This window comes from Anopheles coluzzii, chromosome 2 (assembly GCF_943734685.1).
Source record: "Anopheles coluzzii chromosome 2, AcolN3, whole genome shotgun sequence".
Taxonomy (NCBI): Eukaryota; Metazoa; Arthropoda; class Insecta; order Diptera; family Culicidae; genus Anopheles; species Anopheles coluzzii.
The window spans coordinates 82721018-82737165 of NC_064670.1; the positions used below are offsets into that span (position 1 = coordinate 82721018).

The 16148-nt window shown below is 39.4% G+C and overlaps 1 protein-coding gene across 14 annotated transcripts in view; it reads right to left on the minus strand.

Annotated features, from left to right (window-relative positions):
• Nucleotides 1-16148, minus strand: part of LOC120952239 (poly(rC)-binding protein 3) — a 118832-nt gene that overhangs the window by 13498 nt on the left and 89186 nt on the right. For 10 of the 14 annotated variants that reach the window (XM_040371465.2, XM_040371466.2, XM_040371467.2 and 7 more), the window contains 8 exons: nt 13148-13204; nt 9450-9566; nt 9262-9358; nt 9026-9189; nt 3907-4026; nt 2711-2842; nt 891-984; nt 458-734 (listed from right to left, as the gene is read on the minus strand). In XM_040371465.2, coding sequence (XP_040227399.1) covers nt 458-734; nt 891-984; nt 2711-2842; nt 3907-4026; nt 9026-9189; nt 9262-9358; nt 9450-9566; nt 13148-13204 — 1058 coding nt within the window. The remainder of the gene's footprint in view (nt 1-457; nt 735-890; nt 985-2710; nt 2843-3906; nt 4027-9025; nt 9190-9261; nt 9359-9449; nt 9567-13147; nt 13205-16148) is intronic. The other 4 variants (XM_040371468.2, XM_040371463.2, XM_040371462.2 and 1 more) reach the window with 3 other exon arrangements.

The window sequence follows — 16148 nt, forward strand, 5'->3', positions numbered from 1 at the left end:
ATCACATGAAACGGACCAAGTATCAAACAAATTTAAGAACGGTAATCAATATCAATAGTAGTGGGTCACTTTGAAAGTGGCACGAAGTGACTATAGAACGTGTGGAGAAACTAAAAACATTACTGTTCATTTCAAGAAATAAAACAGCGCATATGTTACGAAACGCAACGACAGAAAGGTGGACAGAGTGTGGTGGGATAACCAGACAGAGATGCAGAAGATGGGTAGTTAAGTACAAAGCACAGAGGAACTGAACATGTCTCAACAATCGAAGAATGTTACTCTAGGTGTCACCCCTGTTGGACGAGACCGCAGAGTCATCAGCCCAACAAAAGCCGCAAACCCTCCAGAATACGCGAAACAACCCCGCCGGATATGTCGATCGGTAGTAACGATAGTAATATTAGATAGAAAAGGCCAAAGTGTATATATATAAAAAAGCTCAAGTATCACCTACCTCATGTTGATCAGATACTGGGCTAGTGCGACCGAGTCCGGATTGCCGGTGATAGTAATCGTTCGGTCTGTGTTGCCGCTGTCGCGCTCCTCGCAGTTGGAAATGCGTATCATGGCGCCGGAAATTTGGCGAATCTCTGCAATCTTGGTGCCACCCTTACCGATAATGCAGCCTATCAGGTCGTTTGGCACGGTCATTTCGTGGGATTGAGACTGAACTGGAGCTACGTTGCGGTTGTTGTTGGTTCGCAGTTGAGAACCGGCCAATGCGGCAAGAGCTGCGTGGGGTATATATTCAAGGGCATTAGCTTTAGTACAATATAGCGGTAGGAAGGTGATAGTAGAAGGTGTGGAAGAAGTAGAGGTACAATTGTGGGGAATATGATGTTATAGGAAATGCGGGACCAGGAAGAAAATACGGCTAGAATACTTACCAGTTGGGTTAAGTCCACCCGTGTTGGAGGGAATCGCACCAGCTAGTCCGAGCGCTGCTAGCCCTGCAAGCGGATTTTTAGCGATTCCCGAAACCTAGAATTAAAATAAAATAATCCAAAATGTGTATTCATTACTTCTCGAATCAGCTAACGGAGTGTGTTCTGGTTTTTTTAAGAAGATTGTTTTGTATTACTTTTATAATTCTATTTTGTGGAAGTATGTTAATCCTGTTTGGAGATAGTAAGGCTTAAAGTGTATAGAAACTATATACATTGCACTAACCAACAACACCATGAAATCTTTAGGCATCTCTTTCATTTTAAATTAACAAACATGTTAATCGACAGTTGCAACATCAATACACCAATTGAGTTTGTGAACCAACATTCCGATATAATATATTATATATCAATGTATAACTACTAGCTAATATGTATCTGAATAATAGTGCAGAATGGTTTGAAATTGAAGAAATAGCGTGCACGTAATCAAAACAATCGTAGAATGTCTGAACTAAACTCAAAAATGTGACGCGCGTTCTCAAATATTTGTAATAACGCTGTAATTTCTTAGTCTTGTATTAAAGCAATGAAAGGATTGGCAAGATTAGCCTAAACGTAGAAGAAAAAAAAAATCGTTGATAAATAAAATGAACCGAAAAGAAGAATGAAAAATTTAAAAATAAATGAAAGAGCAACAAAGAAAACTAGACAATTAATTTAAACTTTGTCGAATCAGGATCAGTAAACATCTAAGCAAAAAAGATGAATGTTATGTCATGAATGAAATTTGCTATAAAATAGTTTCATGTTGAAAGGAACTATGCATGATTCAATTGGAATTGATTTGGAAATGTATTATTTACAAAAGAATACAGTAGTTGCTACATGTTGCTGTCGTTAAGAATGTACATGCAGCAGCATGATGCATAAATACTCGAACGTGTTAATAAAGTGTAGTTTTAATCGTTTTACAGACTGTTTTAGATATGAATACACAACTTATAGCTACATTACTAAAAAGGACACAATATACATGGAGAGCATATGATGATGTGTAGAGCGTCCAACTGAAGATACAGTTGCAGGTATACCACAAGAGGGGGATGGAGCTGGCGTGTGGGGGGGGGGGGGGGATTATTAATCTGCACATTTCCAATTAGTTTACCAGGGGGCCCAGGGGACAATTGTGGATGTCAGCAGTTTGAACAAAAATTGCGAATTTTGCTGGAGGGTTCAGGGAACTACAGCAGCTATTATCTAAAGCTATTGACTAGAATAAAAATTAATATTAGAACTTGCTAGGCAAACGGAAACTGTCTAAAGCAATTGCATTCTTCTCTGCGCTACCCGGGAAGGTGGGAGCTTTTACGAGGGACACATTCATCTCATTCATCAACAACGCTCTTCGTCGGGGGATTGAATACAGTTTAACATTATCTACACATGGGAGGAAGATTAGATGGGGACACAGCCGCAAAGCGAAAAGGTATTATGCTGCCCAGTAGAATACGGATTGAGGGGGGAGTCGGATCGGGATTGCTTAACATGTTATTCAAAGCCACCGGATAACAGTAAGGGACTGGACTGGAGAGAGAGAGAAAGAGAGACACGTGTTACCGTGAAAGAAGTCATCAATCTGCTGGACAAATGACAACTCAGGGGGGGGGGGGGGGGCGAGAGGGTAAAAAAGGGCGGGGCGTGGGGGGTTGGCGGGGTTGGTTTATGATAGTTTGGTGTGAGAGGATTTTGCTCGGGTTGGGTAAAGAGTAAGTTACTGCCAGGCAAAATCAGCACCAATCAAAAACGATTAAACTCACATCAGGTATCGGTTGTAGATGATGTGGAGGTATCGCTCCCTGTAGATGTGTTCCTTTTAGTAATGGATCGGCTAAACCGGAGATGCCCGCATGCAAGCCACCGGTAATGGCTAGTGGATATACTGTGCAGGTCTAAACGAACGATTTATGAGATAGTTATGTAGATAGAGAGATAGATATAGAAAGAGAGAGAAAGAGAGAGATACAAAACAGATAGAAAGACATAGTGTGCGCAATGTTGGGGTGGAGTAATTTGCAATGGACTTCTTTTTCAACTGTCTTTTCTCGTACCATTGACCAAGAAGAGCTAGTCCAATTCTAGGAGGAGGGGTTTAAAAAATCACAATTTTGTTAAACATAGACGTTAAGTAGCAGAGCGATAAATCATCGCTTTCCACAGAGAAGGAAAGATAATACATCCAGTAGGCAATTACAACACAGGGGGGTAAGGCGCGAAGTGCAACAGTAGTAGTTGAATTAGGAACAGAAAAAATGATCAACGAATATGAAAACAAAAACAGAGAAGACACAGAGAAATGGCAAAATGGCACTAAGTTACTGAATGAAAATTAAGCATTTTTTAAACGGTAAATCCCTCGTTGATTAGCAAAACAAGAATTAATAAAATTCAGATATTTAAAACAGTGGTTGATGTTTTACGCTTTGTTAAATAAAGGTGAATTTCAACAGCAACAATAAAAAAAAGTTAGCAGAGACAATAGTGATAAATATACGGGAAACAGAGCACAACCGGACAGGCGAGGTGTAGTGGTGGTACACAAGAAGTTTTCGCTCAGCGCACATGTATGCTTATGAGGAGTTGGTCGTTTGAGCAAATTAACTATAGGTTACATTGTAGGAGGTGTATTATAACCCGAAAGCAGGCGTAGCAGAGCATTACGTTCGTAAAACATTTGGTGACAAACAGCAGCAGACAAATGATAAGGCGGCACTAAATGAAAACTTCATAGATACAGTTGAGTGTACGGATATTAAAGTTCTAAAATAATCCCGCTTCATGTCGAGAGGATACACATATGTCGTAAAAGAATGTCCCACTGCATAGTTTCGTGGCAACGGACACAGAAAGAGAGATAGAGATAAAAAGAGGGAGAGATGGGGATAATGATGGAAAGAGATTTGACTACCAAAACGAACAATAGAGTAAATCATTCCATTAAGCATCTTATACATACCTCCTGTGCCGGTACGGCGTAGTTACCCTGGATGGTATACGCCTGGCCGTTAGCAACTATTACCGGTCCATTCACCTGCGGCTTTGGCCGGTACGGAATTGTGGCACCCTTCGGTGGCGACTGAAAAGGAAATGGGGAAGAAAATTAGAAATGTTGGTTAGAACACTCATCGATTCTATTGTTATGTACACTGGTGTGGGTTCAATCACAGTCTCGCAATAGGCCCGTCTTCAATGCAGTACTGCACAGGAACATTAGATGAATAGAATTCCGATTGAGTTCGATGCGAACTTAACCCCGATCGAGCTCACCACTTCATTGAATGCGAACACGTCGATATTTACTATAGGCCAGATTACTATTGTTTGTTTTCGATTGTCGTGACAAAACTAAGAACCGCATTTTGTCTTATTTAAACCGAGTTGGAAGCTTGTGAAAGCTTTACAGCAAAGATGCATACGTAGACAGCTTCGCACGATCGTTAAAACTCATCGAGTGCACTTGCAACATTGCACATATTGCAAGTAAATAAATCGTAGCTAACTAGCTGTAATCGTAGGTAACTAGCTTTGAATATGTCCTTCCCAACCATAAATCACCCTTTTGGCACTGATGCTGTCCTGTACCGTCGTGCAACGCCAATTAATAATGGACCCATCGATTCGAATTTCACTTATCCATCACATGTTACACTTACCATGCCACACCACGAAACAAGAGTGCCAATCATGCGTTAATGTCCATGTCTGCGAATGTCGTTGTAAGCTAGCAGCAAATTTAATAGCAAAAGTCCTCCAACCCACACCTTCGATCGTGTTGCAAACCTTCTGACTCTTCAGGCTATGTTTTGTCAAAAGAATTCTCTAGCACTGCCTGCACCGGTCGCAATTTCAAATTACGTTCCATGTTGCCTGGAGCAAGCAATGTGTGCGTTAAATTTAGTGATTAATTATTCACCGAGGTTTCATTAGAGGTTTGGTAGAAGAGAACGATGCACATAGCGCGCCATGCTCCGCTCCGAATACCATACCAAAGGCACGAGGAAAACAGAGGGAGTCAGAAAGAAAGAGAGGGTCAGAGAGAGAGAGAGACAGAGGGAAGGGGCGATCGTAAAACGTGTCCTGGTGATTTTTCTTCCCATTAATTAACGTCGTTTTCCACCTTCCGCGCACGTAATTATGCTGCTGGTGCTGGCAGGACTGCTGGCCAAAAGTAGGCCACCACCGCATCTGTTTGCATTCGGTCACATTTGGTGTTGTGCGCGCGTGCTACGTAAGTTACGTCAAAAATTTCGTCTAGTTTTGGCTAACGGCCGAATGGATCACTCGCCTCGAAATGCCAACTGTGTTCGGGCAATGCTAAATGGCGAATTTTGCGTGGAATGGACCAGGTAGGGTTAGAAGCAGCCAGTGGTCTTTACTGTGATTTAGATAGCCTTTTTGCAAGGCTACGAAAAGGTATACACTACAGGTATACTACTAATAGCGCAACGGAAGCGAAATGGAAATTGAGAACAGCGGTAGAGGGGGCAGAGGAGAATTTAATTATGACGTTTTTCTCTCTTTTGTTCTCTACATTTCGAATAGCCCTCTTCTGATTCTGAACATATACGCAACGGGATGGTTCGAATGCAGGGGAAAGGCACTAACTGGCAGCCGAATATATGTAACAGCTGCAAACCACATTAAAGGTCGACCGACACCCTTTTGCCCCGTGTTTGACAGGGCAAAATGCGGTCAAAAGCTTTCTAATCTGCAAATTGAAATATTTCACCGTGCTAAAATTCCATCACAAACCTCAACAATGCCCCAAAGGGTGTTGGGTGGTACAGAAAAATGGAAAGGAGTGATGCTAACCCGCTGTTTCGTTTTCTGGTAGTAGTTCTAATCCGCCCATTCGCTTCCTGTCGCTACTAAAAATGATTTCATCGTCTGATGACAACAACTCCATAAGGCAACACACACCTGTGTCACACATATGAATAATATACAGAATGTGCGGTTTGTCCAGCCAAACGTGCATCCGAAAATATAAAACACGAAAATAAATGTTCTCCCTCTCAGGAGCCTGAAGCCGGGGACCACACCAGAGGATTGGGAGTATTATAGGTTTAATTTGTGGTGCCGACGAATTATCAGTCAAACTACACCTGTTTAGCAGATTTTAGATTCCCCATCAGCGTTGTTATGAGTCGTATTGTAGTGAAAATTGTACAACGTAATCCTGATTGATTTTATTTCAATAGAATTTATTCTCTCTGGTTTGGTTATGAGTTTTAGTTTTAGTAGAATGTAGAACAAAATCAGCAAAATGAATTTAGCAGTGGCGAGTGGTTACCGAAAAATATATTATTCATATTTAGCTTACATGCTTTGTATAAAAACACAATGAGACCAGAGCCATAGTGGTAGACTAGGGCAAAAACTAACTTAAAACAAAATACACTACCTCTCAGTACATCAGCAGAGGATTAGAATGATATAAAGAATTATTTTCTCATAAAAAATTATCCTTTGCTATCTCTCACGGTGCAGTCAATAAGCAAAAGCTCAAAAATCCCTAAATCCCATTTGTTATTATAACTTCATAATCAGCTAGTGGCAGTGAAATGGTATAATTAACGATGCTTCTTTTCAGTTTGCGCACACCACTATTCCTAATTGCCAGGTGGATCGAGCGATGGAAGTACTTTGCCGTGCTGTGCTGTGGGCCAAGAACAGGAAATCCACCCATCAAAGATCTTCTGTGGCTGTGCGGGTAGCAGGTAGGAGTTTTCTTCTCCACTGACTCTACGAGTGAAAGCTGAATCAACTGTAGCACACACACAGCACAGAACGCACACAGAAGAAAATAACAATTAGTTTTTAATGGAAAGTGAGATCAGTTTTGACTCGATAGCACAAAACTCACCCCAAAAAAACGCACTTTGTTGTCCTCCTGCTGGCAGAGCCGTCGTGAGGAAATCCATCGTTACATTATTAATTATCTTCTACCGCGCGAAACGATTTCTATACTGCTTACACGCAAAAGATCATTGAAAAGTTTTGCACTAAAGCGCTTCTCTGGCGCTGCTGGTTGACGGCGAAGGTGGGATGCAAAAGAGCGAAGGGACGCTGCTGCTTGGGCAATAGTCGTAACCCAGAATCATCCCCGCTGAAACTCCGAATAATCGTACCACACCATTCGAAATTACTTCATTAAATAAATTGCGAGTTAACACTAAGCGGATTATTTCTTTCCCATTCGCTTACAAACACTGGCGGGGCTCGTTCATCCACAATCGTTACGAAGAAAATCTTTACCGCCGGGCAGCAGCAGCAGCAGCAATGTACCCAGCGCAGGAAAAAGTAAAGTAGTAAACCACCACTACACACCATTCCCAGGACGATGATGGAAGACACAACGTGCACGTTTTGCCAGAGTTGGAAGTGTCTATCCAGGAAATTTTAAATGAAACCCGACAGAAACGATTGCAACCCGGGTGGACGACGGTTGGGCAGGGACTCGACGGAATCCCAATGAAAGCGACGGCATACGGCCGAAAACATTGTAACGTTAGGTAGGTTCAGCATGGAAGGGGGAAAAAAGGGAAAACCACTCTCGAAAATATTGCTACTTGCGGGTTGGAGGGCAAAAAACCGGAAAATATCCACGGGAAATAATTTCTATAAAATTCGCAGTTCATTTTTCGACCACTTACTTCACTCCGGTATCAGCCGTTTGCGCAATTCATTCGACTCGTAAAATCTCCTTTTCCTCGCTCTACACCTCGCACAGACAAGGGCAGGGGGCCAGTATTCGGCTACTGAATGCTATTTCAACGAAATCTTGAGCCACATCTTGCCAGCAAGTTGGTAGAGCGAGGAAACTGTATAGTCATTTATATTATCATCCAAACGAAACGAAAAGATCATGCCATCCAGGAGCTGGGTGACAGTACAAAAACAGAGAAGGGTACGGATTTGTTGCTTTTGTTAATGGTATTATTTGTGGCGATGGTTTTTGTTAAGGTAAGTCATGCGAAATGTACAAAAGCTTCAAGAAAGTAAAAAGTAATTTTTGTGCTTTTCCATTTTCCACTCTGCTTTGTTTAAGTAATCGTTTAGGCTTACTACCATAATAGGGTTGTTAAATTGTGCAAGCTAAACTTAGTATTTGATTTTCGTAAAAAAAATTCAAGTTTTCCACATTGCTATATATTAAAGTATTCAGCGTTAGAACTATTCTAGCTCGTACATGATAATAAAAATGATATTGAAAAGCGGAAGTGTTAACCTACGTGTTTTTGACCATTACACAATGGGTAAGAATTTAAGCGACCCAATTTGTTATCCTATCGCGAATGAGTGTACCGAGCAATGGCCATGTATTCGTAACTACGACACGACGCATTGAACATACGCTCGCGCTCGCTGCAACCAACAGCAGCTGCCTAGGGATAGATTAATCATCGTGAAAGTAGTTCGCAGCGTTGCATGAAAGCACAAAACGCGGGAAGAGAGTGCATGGCTTTTGCAACGAAAATTTATTGTTGTCATTTAGCATGAATATGTGCACTCGCACGGTGGTGGGACTATCAAGATGAACGGGATCACATTATGGTTGAGCAATGCTAAAGATCATACGCCATTAGTTACAGTCGCAAATGTCGCTTGAAGTGAAAACTCTGCTGAGATCAATGCCGGGCCGAGCGAGCAGAACAGTGCTGCCCCCGGACCAATTAGAAATTCTGAATTGGCAACAACACACGGAGTTACGAAGGTGCGCGATTGTGGTAAATGCCATTAGGGGATAGGAAAAACATGGGAATGTCGACAAAAGAACTATAATTAGAATTTGATTTCGAGACATATTGCATTTGTGCAACATAAATAGTAGTGACGAAAATTGAAGGACAACTAAAAACTATGTTTAATTAAGTTATCCCTATAATTTAAAAAAGAAACACTAATAATAATAAATGTATCGGTCAATAAAGGGTATCATCATCGAATGATGTGTTTAATTTCATCTTGGTGCAAATGAATTAATACACATTAAAAAAAAAAAACTTCCATTTTTGAGCAATTCTTAATTTAGCAATGGTTTAAATAAAATGTAATTCTATATTTCTACTTACCTCCAGCATAACGCAGCATATATGATAGATGCATTGCGTAATGGCTTCAGCGGAACCACTCAATGTCACGGCGCGTTCCGTCGAGTTGGGCAACATTTCGCTCGCAACTTGTATCGAACAGCCGGTGATTTCACGAATTTCTTTAATTTTCGATCCACCTTTTCCTGTAATTGAAGACATTTGGTGAGTCTGCAGCAAAAGGCCGGGCTTTGTTTTAATCTGAATTAAAATCTTACCGATCAAAGAACCACATTGACTAGCTGGCACAATCAAACGGATGGGAATTTGTGGTTTACCCTGTGTGTTCGCATTGTCTTGAAACTGGGAACACCACTGGGATTAAAGTATTAAAAATAAAAAAAAATGCACAATATTTAGATTTTAATTTCAACGAATTCAAATCACTTTATCTTAAAAAACGTACCTCTTCGAACTTCTTGGTGATGAGCGTAAAGGCTTTGTAGATCGCACTTCTGGATCCGGAGACCGTCACGATTCGTTCCGGACACGAGCAGTCTGATATGTTGATTTTTGCGCCGGACTGTTAGGATGAAACAGTAAAGAAAGACAGAGAGTGAGAGAGAGAGCGAAACATGATAAAAAATTAGAAAACTTTATTTAATTATGAACACTTAAAGTGCCAGTACAGTGTTGACCCGAACCTCTCATCGAAGCTGTCTACTAAAACGCTTCCAGCGCTTTTACCACGGACCCCATAGTGAGAAAAAGAGACAGAGAAAGCACCCATCCTCTGTCCATCTTCGGAATTGAAGTGAAACAAACTCTAAACAAAATTTGGAAGCGACAAAACTTTATGATTTGGCGATTTTGGGGCGTTGTAGTATAGGCCCTCCCCGCTCAGGAAACGACAATATAGTCTCCGGGTGGTCGTTTTGGTAGAAAAACACCACCAAACAACAGGCCTATATAGCAAAAACCTCGATTGCATAAAAAACAAGTCCTGGACGACCGTCGACTAGCAGAGGGGTCGGGTCGTCGCAAATATCCAGCAGCAAATCACATGCTCGAGCATAAAAAGGCCAAAAGTTTTCTCGCTTTTAGGCCCGGTACGCGCGGTTGGCTCGCGCAGTATCCTGCGCCATACCCCTTGTATTCCCGACGCCGGAAGCGGACACGGATGTTTATATTCCGGTGAAAAGTTCATGGCCAGGGGCGCTTTTTCCTTTTCACTCATGTTTCAATCTTCTCTTTTTGCTCATTGATTCGCGAAGAGCAAGACGCGTTTCTGTACGCACGTAATTTTTAAAAGATTTCCGCTTTAATTCAAGCGCCATTTATTTAAAGGCTGTGTTAAGGCAATGGAATGATTGTTTAGGCGTAAATGTGCTGTTAAGACATTTTGAATTACTGTTTAATAACAGTCTAGGAAGCATTAAATATGACTGTAAGCTGTTGAAGTAATGCTAAGCAACTAGCAAAACGATTTATTATTTAATAGTATGTTTTACAAATTCAATTGCTGTTTGTGTACAATTTCTACTTCTTTTTAATAAGGAAAACTACACAAACCGGAAGTAACAAAGTAATGATAACACTCCGCAATTCATTGTAGTATTAATATCAGAATCATGCTAACAACGGGTTTTTTATTCTTTATTTTGATGCACTACTACATGAAGCTTTCTTGAAAAGGAAACTTAATTTTTACGTTATTGATAACATTCATTTGTAAGCAAGTTGTCGTCTATTGAACTTATTAGAAGGAAAGAACACGTTTGTCAATAATTAATATACAATACAATTGTACACATACAATGTACTCTTTCTATATTACTTGTCAATGGGTTTAACTTTTTCTTAACTTTTTTCTTCTTCTTTGGCACAACAACCGCTGACGGTTAAAGCCTGTCTTTATCACTAGTGGGTACTAATGGTACATAGTTCTACGTATGGGGACACGGTCTTTTCGGGGCTTGAACCCATTACGAGCATGTTATTAAGTCGTGCGAGTAGACGACTGTACCACGAGACCAGTCGTTCTCTATCTTCTTATGCAACCTTCTAATGCAAAGCCTTTCATAGCTAGTTATGTGGAGCAGTACCCATAAGCAAGATAGTTAGTCCTGAGTATGAAGGACTCGAACAATCTATACTGGGCCGCATGAACTGACTCCATCCATCTGAACATGTGGTTCAGACGTACACTTAACGATTGTACCACAGCATCGGCATGCTACCGCTTTAGACGGCAATATTACATTTATGTCAATGCTACGAAGGCTCCTTTCTCAGACATAATGACGTCATTTTCGGGCGCGAAACTAGTGATATAGTGGTTGTACAAAAGACACGCTACTTGCGAGTAGTTCCTTTTGGCGTATCATGGAACATTGTTAGCAAAAAGGATATGAATAGATGCACTAGGAACGTAAGAGCAAACATGGCGCTGTGGCTCCATGTTGGTATGGTTAGAGATTTTAATAATATTTTCTCTACAGCGTCAGTGTTAGGGGTAAAAAAGAGGACCGTATCGTATCGGTGTGTTGGCAACGAGCAGTTGGCACCGTAAAGCATTCCTCAGGCGGTGTGAAGACGAAAAGAAAAGCATAGAATTTCGATAATGGGATTATTTCATTTCCCTTTCAAGGTAAAGCCAACAATGGGAACTAGAGTTATATGTTCACTCGAAGAATGAATCCATATAAGCGTTGCTTCCCAGTGATCACAAAAGTAACCAGAAACCGAAATAGATATGCTGTTTGGTACTATCTTGCAGTCTGTCGCGATAAACATTAAACACATATCACATTCTATTGACTTTCGTTTGGGTAGTTTGAATGAGTGTAAATCGCATTCTCTTTCTAACCTGTGACAAAAAAACAATGTTTTGCTTGTGTGTATCGAATGAGTGAAAGTAGAAACCTGAACTAAAAAGACGATCGGTGTAAATGAGCTTAACTATTGCTCTTATAGTCATTTGGAGGCGTAGTATAGATTCTACTACCATGCACATAAAGGACAGCAATTGCCCATGAACAAAATGAAATATATAGCACACAAAAGAGGAAAATTGGAGCTTTGCAGTAAGGATTCATTCTGTGAAACACCGTCATTGTTTGGGAGGAAGATTGTGCTATTCGCACAATAATGAAGGCATTTAATGATAGCTGACACCTCCTACAAATTATGAGCCCACTAATTAGGTCTACAGATTGGTGTGGTGGTTTCTTGTGGAACCGTTTTTACATTTGTCTGTATCTTTCTATCTGTTATATAAGAGCTTCAGAGTCCAAGTACTTCTTCTTTGGCACAACAACCGTTGTCGGTCAAGGCCTGTCTGAATCACCAATGGGCTTGGCTTTCAGGATAGTCAGTCCTACGCATGGGGACACGTCTCAATCGTGGCTTGAGCCCATGACTCGCATTAACTTAACAACTTAAGTCGTACAAGTTGACCACCATGTGACCATGACCGGCCCAAGTCAAAGTCAAAGTACAGATGATATATAAACAAAAAACAAATTACTTTCAAATGAAAATTGGATTAGTTGAAAAATAAAAAGACTAAAAGTGTTGGTTATAATGAATGTGCCTGAAATTCAATTTTTCATTCACTTCATTAAATTACATCCAACTTGTGTAGACAACAAAACGGACAAAAACAACGCATATAACAATGTGTAGCACATGAACGAAGTTTTGATAGTTAAAAAAGATTTATTTCTCATTCTCTGCGAAATAAGCTTATCAAAACGAAAGAGGTAACTTACAATCAAACATGAAATATTTCAGACGTGACATATGGCAGCATCGAACAGCAGCGTTATTGGATCATGGATCGTGCGGAAAGTGTTGAAAGGAACGCACAAACATACAAAAAATGGATTCCAGATGGAAGAATAAGATTTACTTCACACAACATTGCACTTTACTTTATCGTTCATGGCAGTTCCGATAAAAGGATGCTTTGCCAAATCTGTTCCTTCAAATACAGGAATGAAAATATCGTCAATGAAAACAAAGAAGAAAGAAATGAAAACAGAACCCGAAGTAAATCATCTGGTACGAGAACAATTGCAGCCACGAGATAGTGTGTGTGAGTGGTACGGCAACGCAGTGGGAAGAAAATCAAATTGCTTTTCGTTTTCACCAAGTACTTACCTCTTCCCTGAATCGCTTGACGATTTCTCCCTTTTTTCCGATAATGCTTCCAACTTCCTATGGAGAAAAAGACAAATAAAAAGAAAACATCAATTTAAAGATAAATCAGCGTTGATGTATGTTTGTTTTACAAGTGATTGTTAGCGAAACTTTCTCTGAATCTTCTGCATTCATCATATTGAAAGTCGAAACGCCTTACTGTCAAAACGAATGCAACCCAAGACATCAATTTGGCAGGCTACAGGTCTACAAAATGTTTTACGGTACTTGTGTGTCAAGAAGGAATAATTACAATCAAATGTGCTAACGAAGACGTCGAATAGAAGGATTTACTGCAACATAATGCACGTTTCGTTTGGCAGAGGTAAAGGATATTAGGGAGAGGAACAATTTAATTGCTCACGTGTTGCATATGGCACCTTGCATGATTAATTATCCATACGTACTGTAGCGAAACGTATTTTTTATGCTTTTTATTGCGTCGTTAATAGCCTTAATTAAATAAATGTTATGTGTGGTAGGTAGTAAATCATTTATAATATTTTTTGCCCATTCGACAATTTCGCCACAAGATCATAAATCTTGAAGTAATTAACATTTAATTCCATGAAGCTAATGTAACATTGTGCATTGTGCACTAAAAATCCAGCATTTGTATTTTGGCGAGCTTCAGTTGTATATTATTGAGTGTGCAGAGCGATACTCAATTACAATAAAGTGTATCAATGTTATTGCACCACAAAATAGAATCACATAATTCATGAAGATTTGAAAATTATTAACATGTTGTTGATGAATTACATGGGACTGGTGAATTTGTTGAGTTACTTGATTGCCATTGCATATTTTCCTAGTGGAAACAAACTGCAAAATGTAATAAAACCCAATAAAAACCATTAGAACTATTAACAAAAATAGGAAAAGGAAATGAATAACAGATTTTCCGCAGATTTTCCTTTTCAAAAAACATGATCTTAAAACACTTGAAATAAATATGGTTACATATCTGCAGCATCTGTTTGCTTTTCTCGTTATATATTGTATTTGAATTATATTAGAATTATGGCATGGGATTATAGCAACGGTATTAGGATCAGACAATTCTTAAAGGCTAGAACATAACCAGGAGATTAGATGAATATTAGATGAATTGTATCATGAATTATAGCATATAAAAATGAACTAAAACGGACAAGTGAATAACCATTAGCAAAGTGAAAGTTCAACTGTCTACTCGTTAATTTCCCCCACTTACACAACTATTCTAAGTCATTTAAAACACATATCTCAGATTGCCCATACTGAAAATCTCAGTAGAACCAGTAGAATATCATTTTCAATCCAACCCGTAATGTTTGGTTTCAACAGGAAAATCGAGAACCTCACCCAGCTCTCAGGTATGTGTATTTCGATCATCAAATGATACAAGACTCGGTAAATAGTTTGTAAAACGAGCCTTTCGAAGCTATTCCTCCGAAATTGACTGACATGTGCGCCATCATTCCACCGCGTCAAATTATTTGAAGTCACAAATAAAGCAGTTGATATCATACGCACGTGGAAAATGTCGAAAATCAATTCCCAGCTTTAGCTAATTAGGATCATGCTCGAAATACTTGTACAAACTGTGCTTCTTTTCAGGGCGAAAAATAAGCATTCCTTTGGCATACTGCTTTGTTTTTGATACGACACTTATAACGTTTAATATAACACAGGGTTTACCAAGCCGCTTTCGAATGTATCCACAGTGGTGATGGTGTATGTGGATCAACACATCAATCTGATATGTCATTTCCATCATCAATTAATAATTTATAATTTCTTCAGCATGATTTTCAACATGTCTCAAGCTAGATTGCCAGTTTTTGTGATGTGTTGGAAATTATGTGTAAAAACTGAAATGTTACTATGAAGTAACTACACCATTTGACAGCTGTTGAAACCCATCTTGGAGGCGCTGAATAATTATGTTGATATTGACAATTATGAAAGAGTAAGGGATATACAGTAGGTGACCGCTAACTGAGAGGTAAACAAGCTCCAGTTAACGAACCATGTTCGCTAACTGGAGTGACGTTTCTATGGATTGATTGTTTTGATTGGCGTTGACTGGAATAAACATACCAAACTTTTTTTCATTTATGTTGATATAAAGTATAGTAATTCGTGTAATAACATAAATTAATAGCAAACGTAGGCAAAAGACCCTAAATTTGCTTGAAAAATGCACATTTGCTATAAATTTCTCTTCATGAGATTCCGGATGTTTCATGTTTTGACGTTAAGTGTTCGTTAACTGAGAGTAACTCCAGTTAGCGAACCTACAGTTAAAAAGCACTCCATTTAAAACACATCCAGTTAGCGGTCACCTACTGTACAGGCTGTCAAACACAAGCCTCTCTTATAAAATAACCATTCCTCTGATTATGATGATATTTCCATCATATGAGGACGATGCTATAACCTAAAGAAGAAGAAGAAGAATTATGTACACATTCGAAAGTGACTTGGGAAACAATGTAATGCTCAACCCCCCTCGCATGGTGCGTCGGTCGTAGTAAGGACTGACTATCTGGCTGAGTAATACTGCTTAAAAAATCTCGAAAGCCTGTATAGGCCGACATGACATTTCAGTCGTTACGTCAAAAAGAAGAAGAATATATTTCTTAATGGCAAAATCATCGGATACCTTGGATGTAGCTAAATATCAATTTTAAAAATTTTCGCATACTTTGAAGCCACTTCATGAGTTCTTCCATCCGGTTGAATAACTTCAAAAAGAAGAAGAAAACATTTGGATATGACAACATCATCGAAAACATTAGCAATAGCTTAATAATCAATTTTAAAAAGAATTTTGCATACACTTTTAGTCATATTATGAGTTTTTCCATCCGGTTGAATAAGCCGTTTTAGTTCTAGATTGGGTTTGATAGTAAAATTATGAGAAAGCAGTTTCATCTTACACCTCCATGTTATTAAATTGTAAATGAGTGGCCGA